The sequence below is a fragment of the Gadus morhua genome, chromosome 19, assembly GCF_902167405.1.
Source record: "Gadus morhua chromosome 19, gadMor3.0, whole genome shotgun sequence".
Taxonomy (NCBI): Eukaryota; Metazoa; Chordata; class Actinopteri; order Gadiformes; family Gadidae; genus Gadus; species Gadus morhua.
The window spans coordinates 4,959,513-4,975,879 of NC_044066.1; the positions used below are offsets into that span (position 1 = coordinate 4,959,513).

At 49.0% G+C, this 16,367-nt stretch overlaps 1 protein-coding gene across 1 annotated transcript; it reads left to right on the top strand.

Annotated features, from left to right (window-relative positions):
• The first annotated feature begins 4 nt into the window (after positions 1-4).
• pigo (phosphatidylinositol glycan anchor biosynthesis, class O) lies at positions 5-15,790 on the top strand. The gene is made up of 13 exons (XM_030342050.1): positions 5-218; positions 1,078-1,556; positions 2,007-2,150; positions 2,693-2,816; positions 4,143-4,302; positions 4,777-4,956; positions 5,629-5,790; positions 6,338-6,658; positions 7,759-8,878; positions 9,352-9,555; positions 10,038-10,228; positions 11,090-11,160; positions 13,424-15,790. Exons 2-13 carry the CDS (start codon positions 1,079-1,081, stop codon positions 13,554-13,556), a joined length of 3,288 nt encoding a protein of 1,095 aa, XP_030197910.1. The 5' UTR covers positions 5-218; position 1,078; the 3' UTR covers positions 13,557-15,790.
• The last annotated feature ends 577 nt before the right edge of the window (positions 15,791-16,367 follow it).

The window sequence follows — 16,367 nt, forward strand, 5'->3', positions numbered from 1 at the left end:
TGTAGAAAGTTCCTCCCGAGTTCCACAATCCATGTGTTCCGGTTCCTAGCTACTTCCAAGCTACCCAATCTCATTGTACCGGGAGTCCCAATGAAGGCAGGCGGGGGTGCGATAACGCCCTCTGTTTACCTGAGGCACCTGTACGCTCACCTGGTGTTGTGAACACACACACTCACACCCCGACCCGGCCGAGAGAGGACTTGAAGGAGCGCTACAAGGTCAGTCACCCACCAGGTAGTAAGCTAGGTGCTAACGGCGCTACTCTGTTCAAAGTCTGTGTCTTTTCAGCAGCCTAACTCAAGTTATATTGTCATATAAGCATTTTAAGTCGTATAATGTCACCGTTTGATCTTTTTAATGAATTAACCCGAATACTGACCCGACACTGGTTACAACATGCCATTATTAACCTGTCACGTTATTTGCCTTCATTCATTCATTCTATTCTTGCGGTTATACGTTTATATTACGTTACAATAAATGAATAATAATCAAAAAGGTACTTGTATCTAGAAGGCCGTATTGGATCCCCAGTGACCTTTCCCATTCAGCTCTAGTCCATATGTTGTTCAATACAAGGATGAGATTAAATTCTGAGTCTCCATATATAATATATAATTATATATATATATATATATATATATATATATATATATATGTATATATATATATATATATATATATATATATATATATATATATATATATATATATATATGTATATGTAGAACCCAGATAACAATATATACAGTAAATAGTTAAACGTATTAAAATCTATATCGGTCACAAAGGACACATAGGAGGTGAGAGGATCAGTGTCAAAAGGCAATCATTATTGTAATAGTCACAGAGAGAGTGGAGCCAGCTCTACAATGTGCTCAATTAATTATATGATGTACACCATGTTATCTTATTGTTGCTTATTATGCGTCAACTTGTACTGTTATCTCTTTCTGTCATTTTCTACCCCTGAATTCCCCTGACAGGATTGATAAGTGGTATGCGATCTTGTCTTGATGCCATATGATAACCTCTTTGACATCAGCCTAAGACGAGTATCTGTCCCCCTCGGTTCAGGATGAAGAGGCTCCCCATTCTCTGCCTGCTCCTGTGGCTGTGCGCCCTGTTCTACGTGGGCATCTACCTGTTTGTGAGCGGCTTCCTCCTGGTGAGACTGGAGGTGAACCGGACCAGCGCCTGCGACGACGTGCTCCAGCCCGGCGGGCAGCAGAGGGACTTCTGCGGGGCCAAGCCGCGCTTCAAGAGGACCCTGCTGCTCATCGTCGACGCCCTGAAGATCGACTTCGCCCGCTACGACCCCGCCAACAAGACGCCACGGCCCTACGAGAACAAGCTGCCGGTGCTGGAGGAGACGACCTCGCTGAGGCCCACCCACAGCCGGCTGTACCCCTTCCGCGCGGACCCCCCCACCACCACCATGCAGAGGATCAAGGGCTTCACCACGGGCTCCCTGCCCACCTTCATCGACGTGGGGAACAACTTCGCCTCCAGTGCCATCCTGGAGGACAACATTATCCACCAGTTTGGGCAGATAGGTGAGTTTTCTGAGGCGTGTTTAAATAAAAGGGAAATCCTTACTGTTCTTATTGAAAGGTATAGGTTTAATATGATATGTTATTTATTGCATTCTCAATAAATTATATATAATAGTAATAAAATACAAATTGAATGAAAAGGTGGAAATCACCAAAATGGAAAAACCCTTTGTTGTGTGAGTTGTGTTATAAATTATATGATTTAGGTTATTTAGTCCGTCAGACTTTTTTATTACCTTGAGCATTAATACATATTACTACATACTGCCTTGTATGTTCAAACTTCATCTATTTTGATTGTACCGTATCAATAGATTAGATGGCCACTTGCTAGGACATAAAATAAGAATTTCACGGATGAGATCAAAGTTACAATAAAGTTTTCAATGTGGTTGACATATAAATAATAGATATATAACTACATCTCCTGTGTGGTCTCCGTCCTCGTAGGGAAACGTCTGGTGTTTATGGGCGACGACACCTGGGAGAGCCTCTTCCCCAAGAAGTTCCAGCGCTCCCTGCCCTTCCCCTCCTTCAACGTGAAGGACCTCCACACCGTGGACAACGGCATCCTGCAACACCTCTACTCCACCAGTAGGTGGAGCCTCGAGTGACTGGTCACCAGTGATGGGTTACCATGACCAGTTAGACCCCTGGGAAATACCAAACCAGCTTCTAGCAATGTGTCCTAGCAGCCCAGTGGAAATGAAGCCACGCAGAAGTTAAAATTTAAAGAACATTCAATTATAAAAAAATACACTGTTTTTTTATCCAAAACCGTGTAGAGCAGATTCTCAGCCCAAAGGGACCTACCATAATGGTTTAAAATTGGAACATATAGGTTTTATGTCGTATACTATTATTAATTTGATCTGGAATTAAAGTGAATATGTTGAGTGAGTGGGTAAGAAAACAAACCTTATCTTCCTTACTCCTTGACCCCCCCCCTCACCCATCCTTTCCTCTTTATCCTCTTACCAAATCCTCCTCCCTCTTCATTCTCCCCTTCCTCTTCCTATCTCCATCCCCCCCCCCCCTCATCTTCCCCTCTCCACCTCCTCTTCCTTGCTCCACCTCCCCCTCGTCTTCCTCGCTCCTCCTCTCCTCCCCCCCTCTTCCTCCTCTTCTTCCTCCAGTGGTGGGGGACGACTGGGACGTCCTGGTGGCGCATTTCCTGGGCGTGGACCACTGTGGGCACCGCTTCGGTCCGGACCACCCAGCCATGGGCCAAAAGCTCACTCAGATGGACGGGGTGATAAGGTGAGAACCCCGGCCGTGTGTCACGTCCTCACGCCGCCGTCCTCACGAAGTCACAGTGAACCGAAGCGATTTGTTGTGATGTTTGTCATGAGGGAGAAGTTAGGGGTTACAAAGTCTTGCGGCAGTCCGGCAGAGAAAGGGATTGTACTCCCGGAGCTTAGCTGTGCAGGGCTGCCGTCGAGGTCCCCCCCCCGCCTGAGCTGCTCGTCCACTGGTCCACAAAATCTTAGCTATGCTCTGATTGGAGTGGAGTGGGGAAGTGGGAGGTAATATTCAACTGTGCCCCCTTCCTACGTAGGAGGGCGCGCCGAAACCGACTCGCTCGTTTGGTAACTGTAGGCGGGGTACTTTCAGAAATGCATATCTCACTCAAAAGATCATGTACAGACTTTTTTCAAAGTTTGTATGCGTGTAGGAGCACCTGAGTCCCAAAACAACACCCCAAATCCCAGGAGAAGTGTTGTTTTCATAATATGTCCCCTTTAAATTGAATAAAACTGTCACCCTGGAGCTCTCAAAATACATACTGTAGTGATGGACCAGCCACAGAATTCTCTCATTGAGTTATTATATGTCTTTCTGCAGCACTCTGCCCAAAGGCCGTTAGTAGAACTACATGTTAGTCGCTTCTGCTAGGGCTCCACAAACAGGCAGTCTGACTGGCTGCCCTGCACACTGTATAGTTGTACTTTTCAGAACTTTGAATCATACGTAGTTATTCCAATTTGAGTTGTATACTTTTATTGTTCTCCTGATGTACACTGTCATTTAATATCGAACCAAATATATTTGATCTCCTATATTTGGTTTGCATCGAAACATTGAAGTCCACGATGCAACCAGATTTCTAATATTGAAGCTTCAGTGCAGGTGAAGGATCAAGAGGTTCCTGAGAAAATGGGTTTTCTCAGGAGGGTGGCTGGCGTCACCCTTTGAGTTAGGCCCAGAGGCTCAGCCCTCCTTGTGGAACTCTTATTAGAGCCGCTGCTCCTCTGCTTAGAAAGGAGTCAGTTGAGGTGGTTCATCTGGTCAGGATGCCCCCTGGGCGCCTCCCTAGGGAGGTGTTCCAGGCACGCCCAGCGGGGAGAGGACCTCGGGGGAGACTCAGGACTAGGGGGAGAGATTATGTCTCCACACTGGCCTGGGAACGCCTCGGGATCCCCCCGTCAGAGCTGGTCAATGTGGCCCGGGAAAGGGGAAGTCGGGGGGCCGCCTGCTAGAGCTGCTGCCCCGCGACGGAGATCAGATGATGGCTGTAGGTACCCTCCCCTGGTGGAGATGTCCCCCTCCGCCCTCACCCCCGTCCCGCTGTGCGTCCCGTGGCAGGGCGGTGATGGAGCGACTGCAGAACGACACCCTGCTGGTGGTGATGGGCGACCACGGCATGACGGACACCGGAGACCACGGGGGGGATAGCCAGAAGGAGACGGACGCGGCCCTCTTCCTCTACAGCCCCACGCCCCTCTTCCCCGGCCCGCCCTCCCAGGTCAGGACCGGCCCGGCGCCGACGCTAAGCTAATCTGTGTCGTTTTGGGGGACGCGTTCGTCCACCGTGTTACCAGTCACGGTCTCTTTGTCGGTATAGCCCTTCATCACAGTTAGTCTCCAAGGGCTTCATAGGCCAGCCTTATACATGCAGGGGACACACCCCTTAACCCCAGCCCCCAAAAGAGCAAGCCAAAGAACCTCTGGGTTTAGGGAGCTTCAGCTTTAAGTCTTTTTTGAGGACTTCATGTATGGGGGTGTTGTTTAATGTGGGGCTTGTAAAGCCCTCTTAGATTGGAACTGTGATGAAGTACTCATGACTTTAATCATGGAAAGGATCCAAAGACACAATCTTATTTTATTTTATCATTTCAATTTAATATTACATATGCGGTTGCCTTCACAGAAAGAAATGTAAGTATTTCATTTTTGAGTTGAGGTGTTGCTAACTTCCACTGTCTCTCTCTCCCTACAGAGTGAACCAGAGGTGGTTCCTCAGACAGACCTGGTGCCCACCCTGGCCCTGTTGCTAGGGGCGCCCATCCCTTATAGCAACGTGGGTCAGGTTCTGCTGCCTCTGTTCCCTGAGGCCCAGGTGCAGGGTGCAGTGGCAGGCCTCAGCCAGCTGGAGGCGCTGTGGGTCAACGTGAAGCAGGTAGGGCAGGACGGGGGGATGGGTTGAAAAGGTCCGCTTTTTAAATACCTTCACCAAAATTCTGAAGAAGATCGTAATAAATATCATTAGGATGAATATGGATACCAGTGTTTCCCACAGAAATTTTGGAGACTATGGGGGGGGGGGGGGGTATGGAGCGATTGTTGACGGGGGGTGGTATGGAGCGATTGTTGAGGGGGGGGGGGTGGTATGGAGCGATTGTTGACGGGGGGGGGGGGGGGGGGGGGGTGTGGTATGTGGCGATTTTTTTTTACCAATGAGAGCGACACGAACTTCGTCTGAGCAAAAAAAAAAAATTTGAATAATAATAATAATTCATGTGCACGCAGAGACTATGGCGGCCGAAATTAGACTATGGCGGGGCGCCATAGTCTCGTCAATGTGTGGGAAACACTGGATACTCGAGGCAAGATGTGTTAGATTCCCAGCAGTAGAGCTTTTGGTTTTTGATTCCTAATTCAGTCAAAGACTACCTTTCACTGTGAGTCACTTCTGATAAAGCTGTCAGATAAATCCGGAATAATCAAGCATCTATATCATGAATTAGTTAAGGTGAGATGTACTTAAGCGTTCATGTTGGGAAACCTTTCATATGTGTTGTTTACGAGTTGTTAATTTGTTTGTTGTTGATGCATTGTTTGTGTGTCCCAGGTGAACCGTTTCCTGGAGACGTACTCCAGCATGGCGCGGGACATCCCCCCTGAGAGCCTTGCCGCACTCCAGGCCCACTTCTCCCGCCTCTCCAGCGCCTACCTGGCCTCTAGCCCCGCCTCCAGCCCCGCCTCCAGACAGGAGCTGGTGGAGTCAATGCAGGTAGCAACGTTGTACCGAATTCTGGGGCTTCACACCGGCACCAAACTCGTTTTTGTTGACCTCTGGCCAGTGTTAACTTTGACAGCAAGTTTTGATTTAGTTTTATTCATAATCTTCTGACAAAAATGCAATTCGATTTTAGTAATCTGTATTGTTTTAGTTGCATTCTAGTTTTAGTTGACTAAATATAAATACGATTATTTTGGTAGACGAAAATCGAACGGTTAAAGTGTAAAGCGTTATTTAAACGTTTCTCTAGAATTTCCAAACTCGTATACTCTTAGAGGAAACATCTGTTAACCTGGTATTACGGACTGGTTTTAAGCTTTGAAAGGACAAATTGGCGGTCCTCCGTTGCTTTCAAGAGCTCAAAAAATGTGAACTTGAAAAAGCATGTTGGTAACATTCAGCTCCACATCCAAAAAGAGCTTCTTTCATCAGAAGGCTTTTTTTGAAATCGTCACCACTTTTGTTACCTTCTTGAAACCGGTACGGAAACAACCACATTGCAAACCGTTGTTGACGGCCCACCTCCCCCCCCCCGCAGGCTTACCTCACCGCCGTCCGCGAGACCTGCCGCGCCACCTGGGCCCGCTTCAACCCCCACAAGATGGCGGCCGGCCTGGTGATCCTGGCGCTGGCGTGCCTGCTCTGCTTCATGGTGTCTCAGGCCTCCGGGGCGCTGGGCGCCGGGGGGCGGGGCCTGCTGACGGTCCCCGTGGCAACGGCGGCGGCGGTGGCGGCGGCGGCGGCGGCCGGCCAGGCGTTCACCCGGGGCAGCGTGGAGCTGACGTGGTGCGTGGCGCCCGCCGTCTTGGTGTCGGAGCTGGTGATGCTGAGGGGCGTCCGCCGCTGGGTGGGAGCCAAGGTAACGCCACGGAGAGACGAGGGCCGAGTTATGGGATGTCGGGCCATTTCTGTCTATCCCTTCTTTTATACCCACTGCTGTTCAAAAGTTTGGGTCAACCAGACTATTTCATGTTTTCCATGAAAACTCCCACTTCTATTCAACAGTTTGCAGCTGTGCTAAACCAGTTGATGAGCCTTTTAACACGGTTAGCTAAACAATGTACCACTCGACCACAGGAGTGATGGTTGCTGGAAATGGGCCTCTGTTCACCTATGTAGATATTCCATAAAAAATCAGCCGTTTTCCAGCTGAAGTAGTCATTTACCAGATTAACTATGTCAAGAAGAGTGTATTTCAGATTAATTATTAGTTATCTTCATTGAAAGAAAGGGTGCTTTCTTTAAAAAAATAAGGACATTTCCAAGTGTCCCCAAACTTTTGACTTGTAGTGTATATTTCAATGGCTTGATATTCTCTGGTTTATTTTCGTTACGTTTTTGAACCGTGCCTTGTCGCGAGCATTTAAATGTCCACACAGACCCTGTGTTATACTGTGCGTTTGAATACATATTTTAACGGCAAACGTCTGGGTTCTTCAGCTTTGACCCTATTTTCCGATCATTTTGGTTCTGAGGGACAAATGTAGACAATGAATGAAATGATTTAACTGAGTTCAGTGCTTAGCGAGAAGGCTATAGCCGTTATCCTTGGCAAGGGCTGAAATGTACTAACTACGCCCCTACCTCCACTGAAGGTGCTTGCATTTGCCCCTGAGATCCATTCCGTTATGATAAAATATATTCAGAGCCTGTCGGCAGCAAATACAAGGTGGGATTTACTATGGCGCGCTATCGCTCCAAAGGATTACACTCTTTTTGGCGGATTATGGCTGAAGCAGTCTCGCTCAATACTGGATAACTCAGAACAGTTGTCCACATTAGTCCCTAAAGACCCCAAATGATGGGAAATAAAAGGGTCTGCGTTGAAGAGAGTTCTCCATTGTGTGTGTGTGTGTGTGTGTGTGTGTGTGTGTGTGTGTGTGTGTGTGTGTGTGTGTGACTGTGTGTGTGTTTCTGCATGCCTGTGTTAACCCCACCTCGTTCTATCCCGTCTCCAAGGTGGAAGCCAAGCACTGGAGCGGCTCGGCCCACCTCCTGCTGCCCCCCCTGCTGGTGGCCGGCCTGCGCTGCGCCTCGCTGCTCTCCGACAGCTACGTGATCGCCGAGGGCCGCGTGGTCACCTTCCTCCTCCTCTCCCTGGGCCTCTACGTCCCCGTCCGCCTCCACTGGGACGGCCACCTGCTGCCGCCGCCCCACGACCCCCAGAAGCCCCCCGCCGGCCTGCTGCCGCCGCCGCCGCCGCCGGCCATGGTACGCCGCGAGAGCTACGTCCTCCTGGGCTGCCTGGGGCTCCTGGTGGGCGGGGCTTACCTCTCGCTGTCCTTCCACGCCTGCCGCGAGGAGCAGGGCGCCTGCACGCCCTCGCCCTTCCTCTCGCCGCTGGCCCGCATGCAGGACAGCCGCCTGAAGAACCTGCACTACGGGCTGTCCCTGGGCGCGCTCGCCCTCTGGACCCACCTGCTGCGGCGCTGGCTGCGTCACTACGGCAACCTCAACGCGTCGGGTGGCGCGGTGCTGGCGGCGCGCTGGGCGCTGCCCCTGGCGGCGGTGGGCCTGGGGCTGAACTGGGCGGTGAGCGGCACCCCCGAGGGCAGCTTCCGCAACCTGGCGGAGCTGATCGGCGCGGCGCAGGTGGCGCTGCCGCGCGCCCTCTACGCCCTGCTGGGCCTCGCCGCGGCCCTGCTCTGGGCGGACCCTCTCACCGTCTTCCTGAAGACCAGGGGCCCCGCGCCCGGCCGGGGGTCCCGCGCCTTGGCCACCGCCGCCCCCCCGCCGCTGCCCCGCTACCGGGCCAGCACGGGCATCAGCCCGCATGCCGAGCTGCAGCACCTCATCCCGCAGATCTACCAGCGCATGCGGCGCTCCCTGGAGGACTCGGAGCAGCAGCTGGCGGCGGGCCGCGAGGTGGACACGCGGCCCGCCGTGGAGGCCTACGGCCTGGGCACGGTGTACTCCGCTCCCCTGCTGCTGCTGTGCGGCCTGCTGGGCCTGGGGCTGCTGCTGCTGCACCCCGAGGGCATGGCGGTGTCCTTCCTGCTGCTGCTGCTGGAGATGGCGGCCCTGCTGCACATCCACGCCTCCGCCATCAGCCTGGCCGGCCTGCAGGGGGTGCACTCGGGTAAGGCGGCGTTCAGAGGGAAAGAACGGGGTTTAGAATGAAGTCTTTGAAAGGATTACGGTGGAGCGAGACTACAGGGTGTAATGATCGAAGAAGAAAGTCAATATACAGTATAGAGCCAAGGCTGAAGGTTAAAAATCGAATAAGGAAAAAATAACAATGTTTATTTTTTTTTCTGTGGGCTGCAAACGCGAATACATATTTTATCCTTTTTTATATTATTGGAACACTGGTGTTTACACGGACGAGTTTTATTCTAATCGATTAATAACACTCATTTCTTATTTAGATTCTAAGGAAATGCTCAAAGTAGAAGTTTACTCAGCAAAAACTCTGGGCTTCGGTATCATAGGTTTCATGTCATAGTCTGGGCTAGCTTCAGATTTAATTACTTAATGATTTGATACACAAATCTGAATGTAGAACACTTGAATCAGAGCGCCCAGTGAGAGCGGTCCTCTCTCTCCCTCCAGGAGACTTCAGCGTGCCCTGGACCCCGTTGGTGCTGTGGGCCCTGGCCTCCAGCCAGTTCTTCCACGCCACGGGTCACCTGCCCACCTTCTCCTCCATCCAGTGGGGCGCCGCCTTCGTGGGCTTCCCCGGGGGCCACAGCGGCACCCTGCTGCCCGCCACCCTGGTGGCCCTCAACACCTTCTCCTCCCACATCCTGTTCGCAGGTATCTGTCTTTCTGAGTCCGTCTCTGTAGCTCTCTATATACTCATGAATGCACTTATTGTATGTTGTACGTCCTGGCACTTAATGTACGCACTTATTGTATGTCGTAAAAACAATAATAAAAAGTACTTGGTTGTGTAGCATCTTATCCTTGCTATCTTTGTTCTGTACGGGGAATGTGTTTACCTAGTGATTGTAAGTGCTTGGCACCTGGTATTATGAATATCCTCACCGCACGACAGTAATACATTTCTGTTTCTCCTTCTTCTGACAAATGTACTTAATGTAAGGCGCTTTGGATAAAAGGGTCTGCTAAATGCCCTAAATGTGATGTATGTAGTCCTGGTTATCGGTTGCTGCTGAGATGCATATACCCAACACCAGAGGCTGCTACTTTATCCCATACTTTATATGACCTAGTATCTGATGCCCTCCACCCACCTCGAGGCTTATGTTTTTCTCTGTGTGTATCTTGTCCCCCAGTGGCTTGCCCTCTGCTCCTGTTCTGGCCTCTGGTGTGTGAGGTAAGAGGGGGGGCTGGGGGAGGAGGAGCAGCAGGCCAAGAGGAAGGGGAGGATGCAGTGATGGAGATGAGGCTGAGGGAAAACCCTCAGCAGTTCAGCTCTGCTCTCCTGCAGCTGGCCACCCGCTACCTCACCGTCCTGGGAGTTCAGGTACTACAGGGCCAAGGGCTGACACACGCTAAACACGCTACCAAGACTAAACAAGTATGCTTCTGTAAACCCTGACACGTGATATGTTGAAAATTGGCCAGTGAGTCGTATCATTTTGAATAGCTGGTGAGCTGCGTATTTGTAACCTTTTCCCTAGCTTTGGTCTGTATTCATTTAGGCTACCACTCAAGGAGATGTTAACTGTGAATATACGGAGGAAATACTACTAGCATTTTCCCACAACTCTCTTTGGTTAGACATGCAGTGTCTACCTGCATCTAGTGGCACTGAATGCCCTCTTCCATGCGACCATTTTGAATTTTACTGGAAAGAATTAGCCTGGCTATTGCCAGACCAAGCTCAATCGTAGACTGCACATTGGTCTGGGGAAGCTGCTGTCATTTTCTTCAGCACAAGAGGCGTGATCAACCCGCGTAGTTCAAATGACTCTGTCTGTAAGCAAATGGTTTGTTTGCCGTTGCTTCCCTGTCGTCATTGTGTTAAACCAGCCAATAGCGCGCCAGGGGGAGAAACCAGCTTGGTGATTGGCTCCCGCAACAGAGTATCGGTAGCAGAATGAAATGTATTGCTCCTCTCCAGACCCTGCTGCAGGGCGAACTCAAATCGCCGGCAGAACGGGGCGGGGGGCACCCAGTCTGGGACAGCATTACACCTAGGAGTCCGTCGGGCTGTCCGTAGCTCTCTGTGAAGTCTGTGTGCAACCCTTTCCATACTCACTGTGTGTGTGTGTGTGTGTGTGTGTGTGTGTGTGTGTGTGTGTGTGTGTGTGTGTGTGTGTGTGTGTGTGTGTGTGTGTGTGTGTGTGTGTGTGTGTGTGTGTGTGTGTGTGTGTATTCTCAGGTACTGGCCTCTGTGTGTGCGGCTGCGGTCCTCAGAAGACACCTCATGGTGTGGAAGGTCTTTACACCCAAGTAAGTGGCTCTATTGGATTCCCCGCCCCGCTCCCGGCAGTAAGGCCGGGCGGGCGACATGGGTATGAGTGCCGTTTGGAAGCGAAACGCCACACCACACCTAATGTACATTTAATGTGCATTAGCCGAGTGCTCACAGGCTTGTTTTTGTGAGCGATTTTATGAGTGCAGGGATTCCCTAACACCAAACCCGTCTTCGGTGGTGGATTGTTGTTGGTACAAAAAAAGCACGTGTTTTTTTTTTGTACCACCTGTTTTGTTATTTTCTAGCTATTTACATTAAATATCCACAACCATAGAAACTACAGACGTACACGAAATGATTGAGTGCAGTTAAATAATGTACGAGTACAAAGTGGTTTGGCTGACCGAGCTGTGCACAAGTAGGTTCACACTCCAATTGCCTACTTGACATGTCTTCTGTCCACTAATGCAGTGGTTCTTGCCCAGACCACCTCATGAATCTGTTATAAAATAGATTAATACACATGCAGTGGCTGAGCAAAGAGTGCTAGCGGCTCATTTGTACACAATTATTACTTTATGAAGGCTATGGCCGGTGGGACTTCTGCCACGCTACTGAACAGAAATCCTCATGAACCATCAATGACATCGAAATAGGAAACGGATGAAAGAATGCAAAAAAATTTAAATGATAACTAACTATCGATAATACTACATTTACTCAAGAATATTTCTTCTATATTTATTTTTCAATGAGCTGTATTTTTTTACATTGTGTCGATGTGTCTATCTAAAAAAAAATCCCTTGTACCACTTGCAAGACCCTGACGCCAATGGTACGCGTACCGCAGGTTGAGCAACACTGCTCGAATGTGTGTATTTATCAGAATACCTTCCTGTGATGCTCCCATGATGCCTCTGTGCTCTTCAAACTGTAAAAGACAGAATAAATGGGCTAGGGTTGTTTTTCTCGCCTTATCGCTGCTCTGAAATGTCCTTATTTAGTAACAAAATAAAATGGTGTCATCTGAAAGTTCAGCAGTCCCGGAGACGGAAACTAAATAAACTATTGATCTCTTAAAACTGAACTACACAAAGTCTGTCGCCAGCACAATCTCCCTGTCAGAGATTAGCTTTTCATCAGGGAGGGATTTATCGTCAACGACGCAATTCCCTGTCATTCTACGAGGAGGCGGCTACTGTGTGGTGTGCATCAGCTGTTGTGTACAGCCGGACGTATTTTCAGTAAACATCCATTATATCCCCCACCAGGGTCGGGGGTTCGATTCCCACTGGGGCCATCCCTGTGCCATGAATGTATGCACTCACATTATCGCCTTCTCACCAGCTATACTGATTATGTCCGAACCTCCATCATATCCAGGCACTTTGATGTGTTTTCCCCCCTCCTCTACTGATAAATATCCACACCTTAATCTCTGTGATAATAAATCACTTTGGAACAGTGCCCCCACCTGAGGGATTATGCCGTCCACATGCACAGCTGAGATCTGCTGACTAACGCGTACGCACATTGGATTTAATGATGATGGGCTCAATGTGTGCATGCCAGATAAAGTCCTGAATTAATGTCTGCACTGGCTGCAGATTCTTTATCCCCAACTTCTATTTTCAATTTTTCCCTTGTGTGCATATAGGCCACTTGGTGGATGCTTTTAGTGCCTACATTCAAATGTTGGACATTGATGTGAATGGGGTTCAAAAGGGGTGTATGTGTGTTTAGTGTATTACCAGTGGCACTGAACGCCGGCTTCCACATGAAATGAAATAAGTACAATTAAGTAAAATTTACAATAAATAAATTCTAAATAGTGCAAAATATTCTGGAATAGTGCAAGGTAGGCAAAACAAACCGGTATATATGAATAAAGTAAAAAAGGTCCAGGGATCTTGGGGGCAGATTGGATGGGGGAGAGGGGAGCGAGTTGAGCTTCCTGACAGCCTGGTGGAAAAAACTGTTTCCCAGTCTGGTGGAGCCGGCACGGAGCTCCGTGCCGGCTCCACCAGACTGGGAAACAGTTTTTTCCCACCAGATGGCAGGAGGCTGAAGAGGCTGTGTGAGGGCTGGCTGGGATCACCCACAATGCTGGTTGCTTTGCGGGTTGAGACGGGTTCCGTCGATTTCCAGGAGGGAGGGGAGTAGGACACCGATGACCCGACCAGCAGCCGTCACTGTGCGCCACAGGGTCTTGCGGTTGGAACGGAGGTCACGTTCCAAAAAGAGGTTGTGAATGGCCGCCTTACACCCCCCTTTCTCTGCTTTCCCCCCCACCGCTAGGCTGATGTTCGAGACGTGTGGCTTCCTGGTGAGCAGCGTGTTCTTGCTGGTGGGAGTGGGCCTGGTCCTCAGGACGGACCTGGCCGTGGGCCGCTGGTTCCGGAGACTCCTCCACGCCGACGCCTCCAGGTAGCGTTCAGCCCTGCACTACCCCGTCGCCGCCAGCAGGGTGGTAGTGTGCGCCCCGGCGCACAGAACACTGTGACCATCGGGACGCTTTCCACGAAGAAGAGGGGGTAGGAGTCTGCCATCGGTGTTGTCAATCCTAAACGGGGTCTATGAGAGGGGTCTCGGATGTGTTTCGGTGGCGATGCATTAAGGGCTGTGATGCTATTTTGAGGGGAGCCCCTAGGTTCCAGTCTTTCTGGCACGACACATTTCCACCCACCCCTCGACTCCGCTGGTGTAGTGTTAAGAAGGTGCGTCATAGTGATTGGCGTTTTGGACTCGTGTTACTCACGGCTGATGCTGTCGAGGTTGACTGTGTCATTCAGAGCCGTGCACGGAAGAACCACAAGGTGAATGTTCCCCTGAATGGCCCAGTTTTTGGGTTCGACTTTATTTCCTCCCAGAACTCATTAATCATTACAAACGGTTCAAGCCAGACGAGTCCAACGTCCACCGGAGCGCAGCACAAGACGAACATCGCCGGTGCGGGGCCAGGCCGAGGTTGCCGGTGCGAAGGCGGCCCCGTCTTTTCACTTTCTGTTCATCTCTGGAAGTACGGCCCGAGGCCTGTTTTCTGTCGCTGACGCTGGGGTTCCAGAATCATCCATTTATGATCCGCCCTGGAGCAGCGGCACAAAAAGCCAGCTGTGTCATCCGTTAACCGAGGTCATAGAAAAACATCATGGCTGCTCTGCTTAGGCTTTTAGCGGAGAACATGAACCATGACCTCTTCAACTTAAATGCTCTTTTTATTGTCAGCCTTTTTTTTTCAATTTTTATTTTCTAGTATCCTTTGGAATTCTTTTGGAAGTTTTTGTACCTTCAAGCGGAAAAAAGACGGTAGCCTAGATTTCCGTCCTCGGTATGATATATACGTAGCGGACGACCTAGCCGGGGACAGCGTTGACGTGACGTCGCAAGACGCCACACTCGCCCAATCGGCTTGGAGATGTCACCGTCTGAGACGTTGGCAGGCTTGGAGGAGGCAGCCTTGGACTTTATGATCACCAATACCTCTGAGCTTCTGTGCGGCCCCACCGTGTCTGCCAAACGGGGGCATGTGCTCGATCCACTCACCTGGATTCACCTGCAGAGGCTCACTACATCATCCAAGTGCATTAACACATGTCTGTCTGTCTGTCTGTCTGTCTGTCTGCTGGGGTGTTTTTTTAATGTTTTTTGTATTTTTTACGGTGTTGCTCTAATAATTGATTATTCTGATTACTGCCAACTTAATCACGAAATTAGTTTTTTTTGTTGTTTTTTTACCTTCTCTCAACTTCTCCTGATTGGTTGATTTGACGAATTGGCTTCTATTAATTCCTAAATCGTCTACGTTTTGTTCTTAATCACCGACGTTACCGCGGATGAAGAGTTGTCTTAATTAGGCCTTATCCACCTCTTCCATGGAGTAGTTGCCTAGCTTTATCCTATGCCTTTATTTCTACGATGTCCTTTACTTTGACCGGGTTAACTTCACAATCTCCAAACTCTGTTAGTTAGTTACTTAGTTCATTTCGGTTGGCAGGTGCACATTCGGTCATTGTAACTTAAGTGTATTGTCTGGGTGGGAGGGGGGGTGTACTGTAGTGGGAGTCAGAAACTGAGCCGTTTTATGTTTCGATTCATGCATGATGTTATGTGAATGACGAGCTCCGGTTTTGCTGTATTGATTGTTAAAGAGCAGCTGTACTCTAGGATGATTCTGTGAAATGCTGCCACCTAGAGGTTGAATGAGAACGTGCGAGGCTGATCATTGTCATCTGTGACGCAGTCATCTGTGGAAAAGAAGGGCATTGCGTTATCACAATAACGGATAAAAAAATATCAGCTCAAAGGGCCAGAGCTAGGGCAAGGTTATAGTTTTTAGTTTTTTATGAAATGTGATAAAAATGTAATAACTTATGTTTACTTATTTAATAAAGGGGTTTCAAAACCACTCATTTTAATCATTAAAATGCCAACAACACCATTCTGTTATTTTTTTATATATATTTGTACCATGAGCATTAGGTAATGGGTAACCTTTTATATGGTAGGTAAGGGGTGAGTGTTCAATGCGTAAGGTCTCTTTAAAAGCATGCACACTACAGTTGCCAACTATGTTAACGTCAACATTAGGTTAAAAAAAAAAATCAAACAATTAATATATAGCTGATAAATTTGTTGAGACATGTAATAAAGATTTTGTACATGATGGTTGTGTCTATGTTTTTTAAATTTGTGTCAGAGTGATGAGTGGCAAATCAACTAAGGCCTACTTGTGATGTCATAAACGGGTTAATTTTGCAATCACACCTGTGTAAAACAGATTGATGTAAAGAAACTTTCAAGTACTCCTGGATTCTTCAGAAATAACTCATCAAAGCAGGTGAGATTGGGATACATTTAGACCGCTGTCAAAAATGTTTATCATTGTTATTCCATTGCACTGAAAATAAGTGTCAAAAACAGTTGAATGGTTTTACCTGAAAGATCCGAAATATGTTTTGACAGGTCCCTCCTCCCATTCAGCCTTCTCCCTCTGCTCACACACACATTAATATTCAGTCTGGGTGCTAACGTCCTCTGCAGAGACAGGCAAACTTTATAGAGGGACTGTCTCTAAAATCTTTCGAAAGTTGAACAAATGTAATGTTAAAAGTGACCTGTTCCGAATGCTTTATCTATCGGACCAATGATAGTGATTGAGATGGATCACGGTGGTAATCAGGTGGTTCCTCTGGGGGTCCTAATGGGCAACATGACTCAGCAAGACGTTTGCAGTGCAGTTCCA

Coding starts and splice junctions, on each gene's coding strand:
- pigo (XM_030342050.1), top strand. CDS start 1,079: ATGAAGAGGCTCCCCATTCTCTGCCTGCTCCTGTGGCTGTGCGCCCTG. Junction 4,303..4,776: donor TCCCCGGCCCGCCCTCCCAG/GTCAGGACCGGC, acceptor CTCTCCCTACAG/AGTGAACCAGAGGTGGTTCC. Junction 6,659..7,758: donor GCCGCTGGGTGGGAGCCAAG/GTAACGCCACGG, acceptor CCCGTCTCCAAG/GTGGAAGCCAAGCACTGGAG.